This window comes from Chiloscyllium plagiosum, unplaced genomic scaffold (assembly GCF_037043375.1).
Source record: "Chiloscyllium plagiosum isolate Xiang-an unplaced genomic scaffold, Cpla_swu_hap1 HiC_scaffold_22, whole genome shotgun sequence".
In the NCBI taxonomy this organism is placed as follows: domain Eukaryota; kingdom Metazoa; phylum Chordata; class Chondrichthyes; order Orectolobiformes; family Hemiscylliidae; genus Chiloscyllium; species Chiloscyllium plagiosum.
The window spans coordinates 66,666,617-66,685,463 of record NW_028270160.1 but is presented as its reverse complement, the minus strand read 5'-3'; the positions used below and the strand labels follow the sequence as shown (position 1 = coordinate 66,685,463).

The following is an 18,847-nucleotide window of genomic DNA, read 5'->3' as shown; positions in this document are numbered from 1 at the left end:
TCTAACAATGCAAAATTATCTGGGTCGCTGATTTAATAGTTTATGCATTTTGGCTGAAAAAATGGGAAGGTGACCTATTATCTAAATATGGAGAGACTTCGGGGTGTTCCTATGCAAAGGGATCTGGGTATCTTTGTTAATGAGTCACAGAAAACTAGCATGCAGGCACAGATAAGAAAGAAAGCAAATGGAATGTTGGCGTTTATAGCTAAAGAAATAGAATGTAAAGGCAAGGAAGTATTGTTGCAACTTTACAAGGTATTGGTGAGACCGTACCTGGAGTATTGTGCACCGTTTTGGTTCCCTTATTTGAGGAAAGATGTAGTAGCATTGGAAGTGGTTCAGAGAAGATTCACTAGATTGATCCCAGCGATGAGGGGTTGGTTGTATGAAGAGAGATTGAACAGTTTAGGCCTATACTCTCTGGAATTTAGAACGAGGGGAGATCAAATTGATATATTCAAAATAGCCAAGGAGTGGATGCTTCCTCTTGTGGGGCATTCTAGGATGAGAGGTCATAGTCTTACGATAAGGGAAAACAAATTTAAAACTGTTGAGGAGAAACTACGACTCCCATAGAGTTGTGAATCTGTGGAATTTGCTACCCCAAATTGCATTGGGTGATGGGACAGTGAGTAAATTTAAGGAGGAGTTAGATTTTTAATTGATAATGGGTTGAAGGGTTATAGGGAGAAGGCAGGAAAATGGGGGTGAGGAGTATATCAGCCATGATCGAATGGCGGAGCAGATCCTATGGGCTGAATGGCCTATTTAATGAACTAATGAACCTGCCCAGTTTTGATTTCTTAAGACAAAGTCCAGAACTGCTGTGTTTTTGTTTGGTTTGTTACATAATAGGCATTGATAAAGACCTCCTGAATGTATTTTAAGAATTCTATGTCCTCTATAACTTCCATTTTACTCCCTTTAATATTGGAGTAGTTGAAATCTCCACTATCCAGACCTGTTGTCTGCATGTTTGTCCCGTCATCTTCTGACTGTTTCAAGTCTATGATACATCCCCAGCATCTCAAAATACTGCAATCAAGAGAGTAGATAATAATGGCCAATTCTGCCTTCTAAACCATATTTTGGAATTAGCTATGATATTATAACTTCCAATTTCCCATCTATGTTTTCAGCTCACTTTTATTTGCTAATTTCCTAGTGTTGAAATAAATGGCATCCATTACTGAACAACTATGATTATTTTCCAGCTATTGTTTTCTCTACTTTAGGTATTTACTTATTATTTTTCTACCTTTTTTGTTTTGTTATTTTCAGCTTTGCTTCTCCTCTTGGAATCACTAACTGGTTTCTATCCCTCCTGCCAAGCTGGTTTAAACCGACTTCAATGACACGAGCAAATCACCTTTCCAGGATACTGGTCATGGCACTATTGAGTGCAGCCCTTCTGGCTTGTATAGGTCTCAACATCCTAGAACTGGTTTCAAAGCCGTGGGATTGCAAATGTGCTTACCTTCAGCAACTATCCAGCCATCCAATTGTCTGCTCACTCCTCCTGTTTTTGCTTAAGAGTGCCTCCCATTAGGAGTATTTCTGAACATTTCTACCTTTTTTAAAGGTCCTGCTTGTCTGGCTCATTCCTAACTTTTCTGGAATCTGCCTGTAGAAACTCCACCTTTTTTCTATTGACCTGTGACTGTTTACCCTCCCCACTAAGCATGCTCTGCAGCCATAGGTGAAATAATGGAGTAGGAGGGCAGAGGAGAGTAAAGCAAAGTGAATTTAGAGACTATGAATTTAGATGGAAGATTTATCAAATATTTTTTGACATTTTCTGCCAGGTAAACCTGACCTTTAAACAGCCAGGCAAGCGTTTGGAGCACAAAGGAATTCGAATTGAGTTTGTTGGGCAGATTGGTGAGTTGGTGATATGTCTCCATTCATCTCATATAGATATTTTCTGTAGATATCTTGTATTTCTACCTTGCTGAAATACTATTACATACCTCCGGAGCAGGCAAGACTTGAACGCAGGCCTCGTACCACTACCCCACAAAAGCCCCACAACTTGTACTCTCTGCTGTTTGGTTTCACTTGAGAATGGTGATAGCGGTGTGCTGTGATCTGAATATGTAGGTGTGCCCAGGGCCTCATTCCTTTAGCACCGCATTGCCAGATTGTTCCTCTTTCTTCAATCCAGGTAAAGCTGAATCTTGTTCCAGTAACTTCATTATGTGACCGCAGATCCAATGTCATTGCTTCTGTTGAACTACAACAGGCCTCAGACTAGGACATTACATTAGCTGAATAATTGTCCTAGAGAAGTTGGTGATGAACACCTCGATTTGTTGCAACCAGTGTGATGTAGGGCCACCCACAGTGCCTTTAGGGAGAGTATTCTAGGATTTTCCAGCCTGTAAAATTAAAGTGCACGGGAAATAGGGTAATGTACTGACATGGATAGAGGCAGACAGACAACAAAGACAAGGAATGAACAGTTCTTTTCTGAATGACTGGCAGAACAGTGATTAGCTGGGTACTGTAGGTATCGGTGCTTTGACCTATTAACTCTAACAGGGCTAGATAGGATAAATACAGGAGGATGTTGCTGATGACCAAGGATCTAGAACCGGGGTCACCATTTACGAATATGGGGAAGCCATTTAGGACTGATATGTGGAGAAATGTCCTCACGCAGAGAATGGTGAGCCTGTAGAATTCTATCACACAAAGCTGTTGAGGCTGAAAGATAGTTTTTGAGACTAAAAAAATCAGAAGGTACAGGGAGAAAGTCGGTATTGAGTTGGATGATCAGCCGTAATTCCACCGAATGGTGAAGCAGGCTGAATGACCTACTCCTCTTTTCTATGTTGGCCCAGAGACAATGAGGGAATGGTGATATATAATTCTAAGTTGGGATACTATGTGACTTAGAGAGACTTGCAGGTGGTGGTGTTTCCATGAATCTTGTGCTTCTAGGTGGGTTGTTAGGTTTGGAAGGTGGTGCTGAAGGAACCTTGGTGAGTTGCTTCAGTACATTTTGTAAATGGTACACACTGTTACCATTGTGCTTCGGAGGGAATGAATGTTGAAGGTGGTTGATGGGATGCCAGTCAAGTGAACTGATTTATCCTGGATGCTGTTAAACTTCGAGTGTTGTTGGAGTTGAATTCATCCAGGCAAGTAGGGAGTATTTTATTACAATCTTGAATTGTCCCTTATAGAAAGTGGACAGACTTTGAGGAATTAGATGGTGAGTTACTTGCTTCAGAATTCCTAATTTCTAACCTACTCTTATATCCTCTACTTATATGGCTGGTCCAGTTTCTGATCAATGGTAACCACCAGGATATTGATAAAGGAGATTCAATAATAGCAGTGCCATTGAATATCAAGAAGTGATGGTTGAATTCCCACTTATTGGTGACTGGTTCATAGAATGATCATAGCACAAAAGGAGACCATTTGGCATATGGGGGGTGGGGGTGGGGTTGGCACGGTGGGTCAGTGATTAGCACTACTGCCTCTCAGTGCCTGGGACCCAGGTTCAATTCCAGTCTTGAGCGACTGTCTATATGGAGTTAGCACATTCTCTCCGTGTCTGCGAGGGTTTCCTCTGGTTTCCTCCCATATTCCAAAGATGAGCAGGTATGGGGAATTGCCCACAGTGTTAGGTGCATTAGTCGGAGGGAAATGGGTCTGGGTGGGTTACTCTTCGGAGGGTCGGTGTGTAATGTTGAGCTGAAGGGTCGCTTTCCACCCTGTAGGGAATCTAATCTAATGTAAATGATACTCTGATTTTCAATGTATAGCTTCACATTTATTCAAGTTAAATTGCATCTGCCAAGTGTTTGCCCATACACTCAACTTGCATAGATCAATCTGAAGTCTCCTTGGATCCTTCGTGTAGCTCTCAATCCCACTTAGTTTTCTGCCATCAGCAAAGCTGAACATATTACATTTGATTTTTTTCATCCAACACAGTCATTCATGTGTTATGAATAACTGGGGTCCAAGCACCATACACAACTAGGCATTGCCTGCCACCCCCACTCTGTTTCCTGACAGTCAAGCAGTTCTTGATTCATTCCAATATATTGCGCGCCCCCCTCCCATCAGAATCCCGTGACACTGGTTCTTTCTTGTCTATTCTACTAGTTACAGACTCAAAACGCTCCAGTGATTAGTTGAGCGTAATTTCATTTTCATAAACCTACACTGACTTTGTTTAATCCTTGTTGATGCTTTCCAGATGTTGTATTCTCGTGTCTTTTCTAATAGACTCTAGCATTTTCCCCACTACTAATATTAGGCTAAATGGTGTGTAATTCTGTTTTTTTTTTTTTAACCCCCCACCCATCCCTTTTTAAAAAAATTCTAGTTATATTTGCCAACTTCCAATCTGTAGAAACTGCTCCGGAATCTATAGAATTTTGGAAAATTTCCAGGGCTACTTCCTTTAATACTTTGGGATGCATGTCACCAAGCCCTGCAGATTTGTTAGTCTTCAGTTCCATTAATTTTTCAAGTAAATTTTGTTTTACTAATACTGATTTTATTTGATTCTTCACTTCCCACTAGACCCTTGGTTTTAGTTAGGGGTGGGTGGGCATTATGGGAGGGCATGGCAGGTGCAAAGTGGGTGGGCTTCACGAATGGGAGGGGCAGTGGAATGTACAGGAGCATAGTGGGTGGTCATTGCAGATGGGAAGGGCACAATGGGCAATGGAGAGTCATCCGGCAGTCATGTGATAGAAAATGGTAGTAATGAATTCTCAGGTGTCATTGACTTTTAAAATGTGACTTATGTGCGTTTTATCAGCGACAGGGCCAAGAACTGTATTGATATGATACCTAAACCATTGATGACTTTGTTGTCATCTTCATTTTTAAACTGTACACTGTTCTATTTCGCCCTCTCCATTCTGTTTTTGGGTCGAGTTCATTTATTTTCTAAATAAGTCTCATTTGGCTTTATCCCTTCTATGTTCCAGAGCTGTTCAGTGATAAGAGCAACACACATGAGTTTGTGAACCTGGTGAAGGAGCTGGCCTTGCCCGGAGAACTGACACAGAGCAGAACCTATGAGTTTGAATTCATGCAGGTGGAAAAGCCATATGAGTCATATATTGGAGCAAATGTCAGACTGAGGTAACTGTTTCCAATAGAGCTAAACAGTTTGAGATTCAAGTCGTTTGAAGTTTCTCTCACTACCTCCCACAGGTGCCCTCCCTCCAAAAAAAAGACAAACTGAATTCCCTGGCATTCTGTCGACTATTTCGTGAGGAACAATCTGCATTAAGATCAACAAGATGATTTGTTAAGGAGGAATCGGAGCTGAGTCCTAACCTCTCCCTGCTGGTTCCAGCCAGTAAGACTGGATGATGATCATTAGGAATTGATAAATGTTTTTCTAATTTCTTCCTGTCTTGCCTGTCTTGCTCCACCCAACTTGTTTCCTGTAACTTCCTTAACTCATTGGTTCCACTTTGTAGGGTCAGGGTTGAGAGCAGCTAACATTATAGACCAAGCATAGAGCCAGTGAGACGCATTATGAGAGCAGTTTGGTTTCCATCTGCCGAAGGGTGACATTTCTTTGGGCTTCATTAATGATGTGGTTGGGATGGGTTACACTGTTGACTGGATGGAGTTGGACTAGTGGATCCATTTATTTAAACCCTTTTAAGGCAGTAATGGTGACTTCAGGGATATTGAAAAGTTGCTTGGCATTCATGCTTGGTGAATTATAATGTGCAATTGGCTGTTCAGTAGCTGTGTGAATAAATACTTTTCTCATAGGGATACTAGCTTTTGGAGCATATCACCCATCTTTCTTTAATGTCCTATTTTTATAAATCATATCATAAGGAATGCTCTTTGGCAATAACTATGCTCCTTTCACTTGTAATTACAACAAATTGTATTCATACATTGCCTTTAATCCATTTTCATAGAATCCCTACAGCATGGAAGCAGACCATTCTGCCTGAGTTGGCCAACCCTCCAACCCAGACCCACATACCATTGATAGGTCTGCATTTCCCATGGCTAATCCACTCAGCCTGCACATACCTGGATTCTATGGGCAGTTTAGCTTTGCCAATCCACCTGAACTGCACATCTCTGGACTGTGGGAGGAAACCCATGCAGAGACAGGAAGAATGTGCACACTCCCCATGGTTACCCAAGGGTTGAATCAAACCTGGGTCCCTGGTGCTGTAGTTACTGAGCCACCATGCTGCACATCATATCCCAAGGCACCTTGCAGACGCTTCATCAAACAAGTTTTGATGTTTGTTCACATCCTCTTAGAGGTTTAGGAAGAGACTACAGCCTGCGTCTCTAAACATAGGGTTCGACTATCGGTGGTGGACCGTTTAAAATCAGGATGGCCAAGAACAGTTGGCAATTTTAGGCTGTTGTGGGGCTAGTGAAGATTAAAGAGAGAGGCGGGGTGAGGCCATTGAAAGATTTGAAAAAATGGGTGAGAAGTAGAAACAGGAAGCTGCCTTTCTGCCACTTGAGCCTGCTGTGCCATTCAATACAATCATGGCTGATCTGACATTCCTCACATCCACTTTCATAAGTTTTCCCTATGACTCATGATGCCCATACTTGATCAAGAATCTATGTGTCTCAGCCTTAACTTTACACAAAAACCATAACTCTGTGACAAAGAGTTCAAAAAACCTTTGAACTCTGAGAAGAATTTTCTTTCTCATCTCAGTCTTTATCCTGAGACTATGCTGTCTAGTCCTCTAGTCTCTCAAGATGAAACATCCTCTCTCCATTTATCCTGTCAACCCCATTAAGAATCCTATATGTTTTAATGTGATCACCTCTCCTCCTTCTAAATTCCAATCAGAGTCCAAATCTGTTTAACCTTTGCTTACTCGGGTTCAACTAGTGAACCCTCTCTGAACTGCAACCCATGAAAAGATATCTTTCCCTTAAGGCAACTAAAACTGCTTGCTGTACTCCAGATATGGTCTCACCAGCACCTTATATAGTTGATCTTAAAATACAACACCCTCGAAATAAGGGTCGACATTCCATTCGTCCCTCTGATTACCTGCTTTACCTGTGTGTTAGCTTTGCGTTTTGTGTACAAGTATCCCCATGTGATTCTGTGTTTCAACTTTCTGCAGTTTTTATTCACTTAAATAATTATTGTTCTTTTGTTCTCCAAACCAAAATAAACAACATTACATATTCCCAAATTGTACTCCATTTGTCAACATTTTGCCTACTTAACCCATCAATATCTCTCTAAACTGTTTGTATTCCTCTTGCAACTTACCTGCTCCACCATTCAATATGACCAAGCCTAATCATCATGCTCAATTCCCTAATCACACTCTCCTCCCATATTCCTTGGTCCCTTTACAAAAAAGAACCAAATCAGAGATGAAGACTGAGATGTTGTATGAGAGATTGAAAGTAAGCAGGTTACCAACATGAAAAAGAACCCCACATCCCCACTTGCTGTTTCCTGTCCATTAGTCAAATCTCTATTCATGCCAGTATACTACCTGCAATGCCATAGACTATTATCTTATGGATTAATCTTTTGTGAGGTATTTTGTTGGATATCTTCAAGAAGTTCAAATACATCTTCTGGTTCTCCTCCATCCACTCTGTGAGACATCCTTGGAAAAATAAATTAGTTGGACACAATTTTCTTCTTGCAAAGACATACTGACTCTGCTTGATTAGATTATGATTTTCTAAATGTTCTATTATTCCTTAATTTGATTCCAGTAGATTTTAGAATAATCAGCCTATAACTATCTGCTTTCTGTCTCCACCCATTTTCAAACAAGGGTGTCACATTGGCTCTGGTACTTTTCCAGACTCCAAGACTTTTTGGAAAATTGCAACCAATGCATCCACTATCTATGTAGCTACTTCTTTTAGGATCCTGGGATACAAGGCACCAGGGCGAGGGGACTTATCTGCCTTTAGTCCCATTAGTTTATCTAATATCACTACTCTAGTGATGACGACTGTACTGAATTCCTTCCCTGTAATTTTGTGTGTTAATGAGATGCTTGTAGTATCTTACGGTCACAGGAAATTGCTGGCAGACAGCAAGGTGGTTTGTAGTGTGTCTACTTCAACGGCAGATGTATCCAAAATAAGGTAGGTGAGCTTGCAGCATGGATAAGTTTCTGGGACCTCGATATTGTGGTCATTTCGGAGACCTGGATCGAGCAGGGTGAGGAATGGATGTTGCAGGTTCCAGGGATTAGATCTTCCATTAAGAATGGGCAAGGCAGTAAAAGAGGGGGAGATGTGGCCGTGTTAGTCAAGGATAGTATAACGGTGGCTGAGAGAACGTTTGACCAGGGCTCATTGGCTGAGGTTAGAAACAGGTGACGAGAGGTCACACTGCAGGCCTTGCAGAGTTCCAGGGACGTGGAGGAGAGGATTGGCAAAATGATTCTGGACAGGAGTGAAAGGAACAGGGTGGTCATTAACTTTAATTTCCCCAACATTGACGGGAAATGCTATAACTCTAGTACGTCGGGTGGATCAGTTTTTGTCCAATGTGTACAGGAGGGTTTCCTGACACAGTATGTCGAAGGATCAACAAGAGGGGAAGCCCCAATGGATCTGGTGCTTGGTAATGAACCAGGCCAGGTGTTTGATTTAGTTGTAGTGAGCACTTTGGAGAGTGTGACCATAATTCAGTGACGTTTAGTTTAGCGATGGAAAGGGATAGGTACATGCCGCAAGTCAAGAGTTATCAATGGGGCAAGGGCAATTATAATGCAATTAGGCAAGAATTAGGATGCATAGAATGGGATAGCAAAATGCAGGGGATACAGACAATGGAAATGTGAAGCTGGTTTAAGGAACAGATATTGCGTGTCCTTGTGAGGAAGCGATAAAATAAGGGAACAGTGTTTTATTGCAGAAATTGCATCTCTTGTTAAGCGGAAGAAGGAGGCTTATGTGTTGATGAGACAAGATGGTTCAGATGAGGCGATGGAGAGTTACAGATCAGCTAGGAAGGATTTAAAGAGAGTTAAGAAGAGCAAAGAGAGGACGTGAGGAGCCTTTAGCAGATAGAATAAAGGAGAACCCTAAAGCTTTTTATAGGCGAAGAATAAAAGGATGACTCTGGTAGGAATAGACCCAGTAAAAGACAGATGTGGGAAGTTGAATGTGGACCCTGTGGAGAGCGGAGAGGTGCTAAACAAACATTTCTCATCGGTTTTCACTCAGGAAAAGGAGAATATTGTAGAGGAGAAGAATGAGATACGAGATATTAGACTACAAAGGATCGAGGTTAGTTACGAAGAGGTGTTATCAATTCTAGGAGGAGTGAAAGTAGACAAGTCCCCTGGGCCAGATGGGATTTATCTGAGGATTCTCTGGAAGCTAGGGAGGAGATAGCAGAGCCTTCGGCTTTGATATTTGAGTTTAGTACCAGAGGACTGGAGGATTGCAAATGTTGTGCCTTTGTTTAAGAAGGGCAGTAGCGACGACCTAGGTAATTATAGACCAGTGACCTTTACTTCTGTTGTAGGAAAGGATTATAAGAGAGGATTTATAATCATCTAGCAAGCAACAATTTGATTTCAGATAGTCAACATGGTTTCGTCAATGGCAGGTCGTGTCTCACAAACCTCAGTTTTTTGAGAAGGTGACCAAGCATGCAGATAAGAATAGGGCAGTTGACATTGTGTACATGGACTTCAGTAAAGCCTTTGATAAGGTTCCACATGGTAGGTTGCTGGAGGAAATGCAGAGGCATGGAATTGAGGGTGATTTAGCAGTTTGGATTAGAAACTGGTTTTCTGAAAGGAAGCAGCGAGTGGTGGTTGAATGAAAATATTCAGCCTGGAGTCTGGTGTGCCTCAAGGATCTGTTTTGGGACCACTGCTGTTTGTCACTTCTATAAATGACTTAGACGCCGGCTAGGTGGATAGATTAGTAAATTTGCAGATGACACTAAAGTCGGTGGAGTAATGGACAGTGTGGAAGAATGTTACAGGTTGCAAGGGGACTTGGATAAACTGCAGATTTGGGCTGAAAGGTGGCAAATGGAGTTCAATGCAGCTAAATGTGAGGTGATGCACTTTGGGAAGAATAACAGGAAGGCAGAGTACTGGGTCAATGGAAAGATTGTTGGTAGTGTGGATGTGCAAAGGGATCTTGGAGCCCATGTACCTAGGTCCCTGAAAGTTGCCACCCAGGTGGATAGTGCTGTTATGGCATACGGCGTGTTAGGTTTCATTCGTAGAGGGATTGAGTTCCAGAGCCGCAATATCATGCTGCAACTGTACAAAACGCTGGTGCGGCCACTCTTGGAATATTGTGTACAGTTCTGGCCGCCATTTTTCGGGAAGGATGTGGAAGCATTGGAAAAGGTGCAGAGGAGACTTACCAGGATGTTGCCTGGTCTAGAGGAAAGGTCTTATGAGGAAAGGCTGAGAGTCTTGGGTCTGTTCTCATTGGAAAGAAGGCTAAGAGGGGATTTGATAGAGACATACAAGATGATCAGAGGATTAGATAGGGTAGACAGTGAAAGTCTTTTTCCTAGGATGATGATGTCAGCTTATACGAGGGGGCATAACTACAAATTGAGGGGTGATAGATTTAAGACAAATGTCAGAGGCAGGTTCTTTACGCAGAGAGTGGTAAGGGCGTGGAATGCCCTACCTGCCAATGTAGTTAACTCAGCCACATTAGGGAGATGTAAACAATCCTTGGATAAGCACATGGATGAGATGGACTGAATGGCCCCCTTCTGTGCTGTATCATTTTCTGTGGTTCTATTTTGGAGAAGACATCAAAATAACGGTATTGTTTAAATAGGGAATGCTGCAACACAAAGGGATGTGGGTGTATTTGTGCATCATTCCTGATGAAGGGGTTATGCTTGAAGCATCGATTCTCCTGCTCCCGAATGTTGCCTGACCTGCTGTGCTTTTCCAGCACCATACTTTTCGACTACTTATGCATGAAACACAATGCTAGCACACAGGTGCAGCAGTTAATCAAGAAGGTTAGTGAAATGTTTCAAGAGGTTGGAGTATGAGTAGGTAGGGAAGTCTTACTCCATCTGTACAAGGTGCTGGTGAGACAGATCTGGAATACTGTGAACAGTTTAGATTCCCTTTATTTAAGGGAAGATATAACTTTGGCAGTTCAGAGATGTTTCACTTGGATGATCCCCTGTATGATAGAATTGTCTTAAGAGCCAAGGTTAAACAGATTAGGACTCTGAAGTTTAGAAGAATGAGAGGTGATCTCATTGGAAGATATAGGATTCTTAAGGGGCTTGACAGGATAAATGCTGAGAGAATGTTTCCCCACATGGGAGAATCATTGCCCAGTCTCCGAATGGAGATGTGCCAATTTAAGATTAGATTAGATTACGTAGTGTGGAAACAGGCCCTTCGGCCCAACAAGTCTACACCGACCCTCCGAAGAGCAACCCACCCAGACCCATTCCCCTATATTTACTCCTTCACCTAACCCTATGGTCAATTTAGCATCGCCAATTCACCTAACCTGCACATTTTTGGACTGTGGGAGGAAACCGGAGCACCTCCCACGGTACGGTGGCACAGTGGTTAGCACTGCTGCCTCGCAGCGCCAGAGACCCGGGTTCAATTCCCGACTCAGGCGACTGACTGTGTGGAGTTTGCACGTTCTCCCCGTGTCTGCGTGGGTTTCCTCCGGGGGCTCCGGTTTCCTCCCACAGTCCAAAGATGTGCAAGTCAGGTGAATTGGCCATGCTAAATTGCCCGTAGTGTTAGGTAAAGGGGTAAATGTAGGGGTATGGGTGGGTTACGCTTCGGCGGGTCGGTGTGGACTTGTTGGGCCGAAGGGCCTGTTTCCACACTGTAAGTAATCTAATCTAATCTAATCACCTGGAGGAAACCCACACAGACACTGGGAGAAAATGAAAACTCCACACACAGTTGCCCAAGGCGGGAATTGAACCCTGGTCTCTGGCACTGAGAGGCAGCAGTGCTAACCATTGTCCCACTGAGATGAGGAGACTGTGCTGCCCACTTAAGATGGAGATATTTTTTCTTAGAGAGTTAAGACTCTTTGGAACACGCTGCCTCAGCTGGTGAGGGCAGAGTCCTTGTTATATTAAAGGCTGAGTGAAATTCTTAATCTGTAACGAAATCAAGGATTGTAAGGATCATGCAGGAAAGTGGATGTGAGGAATGTCAGATCAACCATGATCCTATTGAATGGCTGGCTCAATGGGCCAGACTGCCTACTTCTGTTCCTATTTGTTTTTTGGAAACCTGGGTTTCCCAGAACTGCATCTGGAGCAATTTCTGGCACATATGCTCATCTGGGGACTGGAAATATGTGCAGCTTCCCATATGGAGCAGGAAAAGCAGTCCACTGCTTTGAGCTCTCCTGCCATGACTTAACCCTCCTGTGCTGTAACCATTCTATGTTGGCTAACTGAGAGCCAGAGTAACTCGGTGAGCCATGGTGTTTCAGTGGTTAGCACTGCTGCCTCACAATTCCAGGGACCCAGCCTTGGGTGACTGTCTGTGTGGAGTTAGTACATTCTCCCTGTGTCTGTATGTGTTTCCACTGTTTTTCCTTCCAGCGCCCGAGAATGTGCAGGTTAGGTGGATGGCCGTGCAAAATTGTCCATGGTGTCTAAGGATGTGCAAGCTAGGTGAGTTTGCCATGGGAAAATATGAAATTATAAGAGTAAGATAGGAACTAGGTCTGGCTGGGACATTCTTTGCAAGGTCAGTGCCTACTTAGAACATAGAACAGCATACCACAATTGGGCCCTTCAGGCCACAATGTTGCGTTGAACATGATGCCAAATTATACTCATCCCTTGATTCACATAACCTTCATTGCTCACATATTCATGCACTTATGTAAAATGTCCATATCGTATTTGCCTCCTCCTCCACCTCTGGCAGCGTGTTCCAGACTCATACCACTCTGTTCATTAAAAAAAAAACTAGCCCCTCTCAGCTCCTTTGCACTCGTCTTCCACCCCACTCCACCGTCCCCCCGAACCTTAAATGTATGCACCCCTAGTAGACAATTCAAATCTGAGAAAAGGATTCTGACTGTCAACACCATCTATGCGTCTCATAATTTTGTAGACTTGAACCCCAAGATCCCTGTATACGTCAGTGCTATTCAGGATCCTGCCATTAACTGTATACTTAACATTTAATCTCCCAAATTGCAGTACCTCACTCACCCATGTTAAACTCCATCTACTATTTCTCTGCCTATATCACAATTGGTCTGTATCCCGCTGTATCCTTTGACAACCTTCTATATTATCCATAACTCCCACCAACCTTTGTGTTGTCTGCCAGCTTACTAACTCACCCATCTGCATTTTTATCCAAGTCATTATATCATAAACAGCAGAGGTCTCGGTAGTCATGGACCTCCACCATTACTCCAATTCTGAATCCATGTGGCCAAGTCACCGTGGATCCCATGAATCTTAATCTTCTGGGTGAGCCTAGCACGAATGGGCCAAATGGCTCTTTACTTTTGGAAGATTGTGCCCCCGGTTATTGACACCTGTACTAAGGGTAAACATTTCTCCCAGTCGACCCTTGGATCTCTATACACCTCAATCAGGTCTTTTCTCAGTCTTTCCTCCTCCAAGGAAAACAACCCCAGTTTATGCAATCTCCTTTCATAACTAAAACTCAGCAGCCCAGGCAACATCCTGGTGAATCGCTTCTACATCCTTTCTATTGCAAAGACATCCCTCCCACAGTGTGGTGACCAGAACTGTACGCAATACTCCAGCTGTGGTTTAACCAATGTGTTAAAATCTTAATTTAAAACTCCATGCTTTTGTATTCAATGCCTTGACTAATTAAGTCAAATATCTTCCACTATCTTCAACGATCTATAGACATGCACACCAAGATCTCTCTGCTCCTATGTACTTGTAGGGTCCTGCTATTCAATGTGTAATCAAAATGCTATTCAAAATGTATTAAATTCCATCTGCCACTGTTCAACCTATCTGACCATATCATCTTGTAGCCTAAGGCTATCCACCTCGCTATTTGTCATGCCATCAATTTACATGTGAGTTTACTGATCATACTGCTTACATATAAATCTAGATTATTAACATACACAATAAACAGCAAGGGATCCAGCATCTGTAGTTGGCTGGATTTCCAATCACAAAAAGAGTTTTTGACTGTCTCAAAAACACATCGCTGGAGAAACTCAATTTTGGGACAGGGACATCATTAGCTATTCCAGAAACAGCTGATGGAGGGACCGGCAGCACAATGTTTCAGGATATGACTGCTATAGGTTGGACAGAAAGGGAGAAGAGGAAAGGAAGTAGCATTTTTGATTAGGGAAAGCATCACAGCTGTACTTTAAAGGATATTTCTGGGGGATTGTCCAGTAAATGAGTGGAACTGAGAAATAAGTGAATGATCACCTTGAGATTGTATTGTAGAACCCCCCCCCATAGCAGGAAATTGAGGAGCAAATATGTAGGGAGATCTCTGATATCTGTTTGCAATGGTAGGGAATCTTAACTTTCTAAATATAGAATAGGATTGCCATTGTGTTAAGGGTTTGGATGGGGAGAAATTTAAGTGTGGTCAAGAAAACTTTCTTTTTCAATATGTAGATATAGAGAAAAAGCAAAACTTGATCTTTTCTTGGGAAATAAGGCAGGGCAAGTGACTGAGGTGTTAGTGGGGGAGTACTTTGGGACCAATTCATATAATTCTGTTATTATAAAATAGTTACAGATAAGGATAGGCCTTGTCTCAAGTTAAAAGTTCTAAATTGGAGCAAGGCCAATTTTGGCAGTATTGGATAGGAACTTTCAAAAATTGATTGAGGGAGGCTGTTTGCAGATAATGGAATAATTGGCAAGTGGGAGGCTTTCTAAACTGAGATAACGGGAGTTTGGAGACAGTATGTGCCTGTTAGTGTGAAGGGCATGGCTGGTAGGATTAAGGAACACAGGATGGCTAGAGACATTGAGGTTCTGGTCAAGAAAAAGAAGCCTGTGTCAGATATCGACAGCTGGAATCCTATACCCCTTGAGGTATAGGAGTACACTTAAGAGGAAAACCAGGAGAATAAAAAAGGAGAGGGAATCTTTTTGGATTTTCCTTTATCCTATCAGTATATAACAGGCAAAAGTGTAATTAGGGACAGAATAGATCAATGAAGCCGACTATGTGTGCAACACAAGAAATGGGTGTCATCCTAAATTAGTATTTCTTGTCAGTATTTACTGTGGAGAAATACATGGAGGCTAGGGAACTTGGAGAAATTTGAGAAGATTTGTAGCTCTGGTTGAGGTTTTGGATGTAGATTTACTCACTGAGCTGGAAGGTTTGTTTTCAGATGTTTTGTCACCATACCAGGTAACCGCTTCAGTGAGTTCCATAGTGTTGATGATGTCATTTCCTGTGGTGAACTCACTTCCATTCTTTTTCTCAGGGGGTGGTAAATGGGATCCAAGTCAATGTGTTTGTTGATAGAGTTCTGGTTGGAATGCTATGCTTCTAGGAATTCTTGTGCATGTCTCTGTTTGGCTTGTCTTGTCTTAGGATGGATGTGTTGTCCCAAAGTGGTGTCCTTCCTCATCTGTATGTAAGGATACTAGTGAGAGTGGGTCATGTCATTTTGTGGCTAGTTGATGTTCATGTATCCTGGTGGCTAGTTTTCTGTCTGTTTGTCCAGGCAGTCAGACAAGCAGTTGCACCAATATTGAGCAGGAAAAAGGAAACAGACTCAATACAGAAAGAAGAAAAGCACTAAAAAGATGAATAAAAGATAAAAACATTGTTATCCTACCTGCAGACAAAGGACGCTTGACAGTTATCTTAAATCAAAGTGACTACTTGCAGATGCCAATACTTACCAAGTGACGATAGACCCGACCCCACAACTAGAGAACCGAATCACAACCCTACTCAAAACAATTTCAGAAATCTGGAGAAATAAATAAGACCGATTTTCCAAAATATGAAACCAGACGGATCCAACCCACCAAGCTTCTGCCGATTATCCAAAATTCACAAACCAGAAGGCCCCCTCAGACCCATAGCCTCGCTACCTGGGACACCAACTTACAGACTGGCCAAGGAACTACACCAAAGATTAAAACACTTAGTAGAAGACTCAGCCACTCCATCCACGCCACCCAAGAATTCCTGAAGACCATCAAAGACACCAAGATAGAAGAGGATGAAATAATGGTCTCCTTTGATATAACAGTACTGTTCACATCCATCAACATCAACCTGACCAAGGAAACACTGACTACATTACCAGAAGAACCAGAACACATACACCAAACGCCACCAGCTTCATCAACAAGGACAGTATCGTCAAGCTAGTGGACTTGTGCTTTACCACCCACTTCACCTTCAACAACAAAATCTACAGACAAATCAACGGATAACACATATGGGATCTCCAATATCAGGGTTCTTGGCAGAGGCAGTAATGCCGAGACTCGAACAAACAGCTCTACTGACCATCCAACCCAAACTGCCACGTGGATGACACCTTTGTCATCACTAAACAAAACAAATTAGAGGAAACCTTCAAGACCATTAATAATACCCTTAACTGGCGTAAAATTCACTAAAGAGGAGAACAACAACAAACTGCCAATCCTAGATGTTGCAGTAGAGCGAACAACCAATGCTTCAAATCAGCATCAACAGGAAAACAAAAGATATGGACCAAATACTGAACTACAGCAGCAATCATCTCGACATCCATAAACAAAGTTGCATTAGAACATTATTTCAACAAGCCACCACACACACTGCAGCAGAGGAACGACACAGCAGAGGAAAATTACCTATACAGTGCATTCAAAAAGAACGGGTACACAGTGATTTCTCAGCAACAATCCCAAACAAACGCCCAGAAACCCTAGCTACACTCACCTACATGAAAGACATCTCAGAAATGACTGCCAGACTACTTGGACCCCTTGGCATCATGGTAGCCCATAAACCCATCAACACAAAAATAGCAGCTAATGAACTTGAAAGACCCTATACAGACAACAAGCAACCAGTAATGTCATTTACAAAATATCTTGCAAGAACTGTAACAAACACTACATTGGACAAACAGGCAGAAAACTAGCCAGCAGTGTGGAGGAACAGCGGGATCTTGGTGTGCAGGTACATAGATCCCTTAAAATTGTCACCCAGGTGGACAGAGTTGTTAAGAAAGCATATGGTGTTTTGGCTTTTATTAACAGGAGGATTGAGTTTAAGAGCTCTATAAAACTTTGGTTAGACTGCACTTGGAATAGGGAGAGAGAACAGTTAAATGCGTGGCTAAGGGATGGTGCAGGAGGGAGGGATTCCGGTATCTGGATAACTGGGGTTCTTTCTGGGGAAGGTGGGACCTCTATAAACAGGATGGTCTACACCTGAACCTGAGAGGCACCAGTATCCTTGGGGGGAGGTTTGCTAGTGCTCTTGGGGGGGGGGTTTAAAACTAACTCTGCAGGGGCATGGGAACCTAGACTGTAGTTTTAGAGTGCAGGACCTGGAGTGTAGGGAGGTTAGGAACATGGCATCAATCTCAAAGGAGGGTGCCTGTAAACAGGAAAGTGGCTTGAAGTGTGTATACTTCAATCCAAGAAGTAGTGAACGGCACGGTGGCACAGTGGTTAGCACTGCTGTCTCACAGCGCCAGAGACCTGGGTTCAATTCCCACCTCGGTCGACTCACTGTGTGGAGTTTGCACATTCTCCCCGTGTCTGCATGGGTTTCCTCCAGGTGCTCCAGTTTCCTCCCACAGTCCAAAGATGTGTAGGCCAGGTGAATTGGCCATGCTAAATTGTCCGTAGTGTTAGGTAAGGGGTAAATGTAGGGGTATGGATGGGTTGCGATTCGGCGGGTCGGTGTGGACTTGTTGGGCCGAAGGGCCTGTTTCCATACTGTTGTGTAATGTAATCTTAAAAAGTATACGAAATAAGGTAGGTGCACTTGCAACGTGGGTTGGTACCTGGGATTTCGATGTTGTGGCTATTACGGAGACATGGGTAGAACAGGGACAGGATTGGCTGTTGCAGGTTCCAGGGTTTAAATGTTTTAGTAGGGTCCGAGGTGGGGGTAAAAGAGGGGGAGGTGTGGCATTGCTTGTCAAAGATAGTGGAAAGGACGATAGATGAAGACTCGCCATCTGAGGTAGTTTGGGCTTAGGTTAGGAATAGGAAAGGTAGGTCACCCTGTGAGGAGTTTTCTACAGGCCTCCTATTAGTCCTAGAGACGTAGAAGAAAGGATTGCGAGGATGATTCAGGAGAAGTGAAAGTAATAGGGTGGTTGTTATGGGGGACTTTAACTTTCCATATATTGACTGGGAAAGCTATAGCTCGAGTTCGTTAGATGGGTCGGTGTTTGTCCAATGTGTGCAGGAGGGTTTCCTGACACAATATGTAGACAGCCCAACAAGAGGTGAGGCCATACTGTATTTGGTTCTGGGTAACGAACCAGGCCAGGTGTTAGAATTGGAGGTAGGTGAGCACTTTGGGGACAGTGACCACAATTCGGTGACTTTTACTCTACTGATGGAGAGGGATAAGTGTGCACTGCAGGGCAAGAGTTATAGCTGGGGGCAGGGAAATTATGATGTGGTGAGGCACGACTTAGGATGCGTGGCTTGGAAAAGTAGGCTTCAAGGGAAGGGCGCAATTGATATGTGGAGCTTGTTCAAGGAGCAACTATTGAGTGTCCTTGATAAGTATGTACCTGTCAGGCAGGGAGGGAGAGAGCCGTGGTTTAATAAGTAATTGGAATCCCTTGTTAAAGGGAAGAGGATGGCCTATGTAAAGATGAGGTGCGAAGGTTCAATTGGGGCGATTGAGAGTTATAAGGTAGC

General features: G+C 43.0%; 1 protein-coding gene across 2 annotated transcripts in view; it reads left to right on the top strand.

The window, feature by feature from the left end:
- Positions 1-18,847, top strand: part of vps26a (VPS26, retromer complex component A) — a 74,687-nt gene that overhangs the window by 26,273 nt on the left and 29,567 nt on the right. For both annotated transcript variants that reach the window (XM_043683142.2, XM_087999155.1), the window contains exons 3-4: positions 1,809-1,884; positions 4,962-5,118. In XM_043683142.2, the coding sequence (XP_043539077.1) occupies positions 1,809-1,884; positions 4,962-5,118 (233 nt within the window). The remainder of the gene's footprint in view (positions 1-1,808; positions 1,885-4,961; positions 5,119-18,847) is intronic.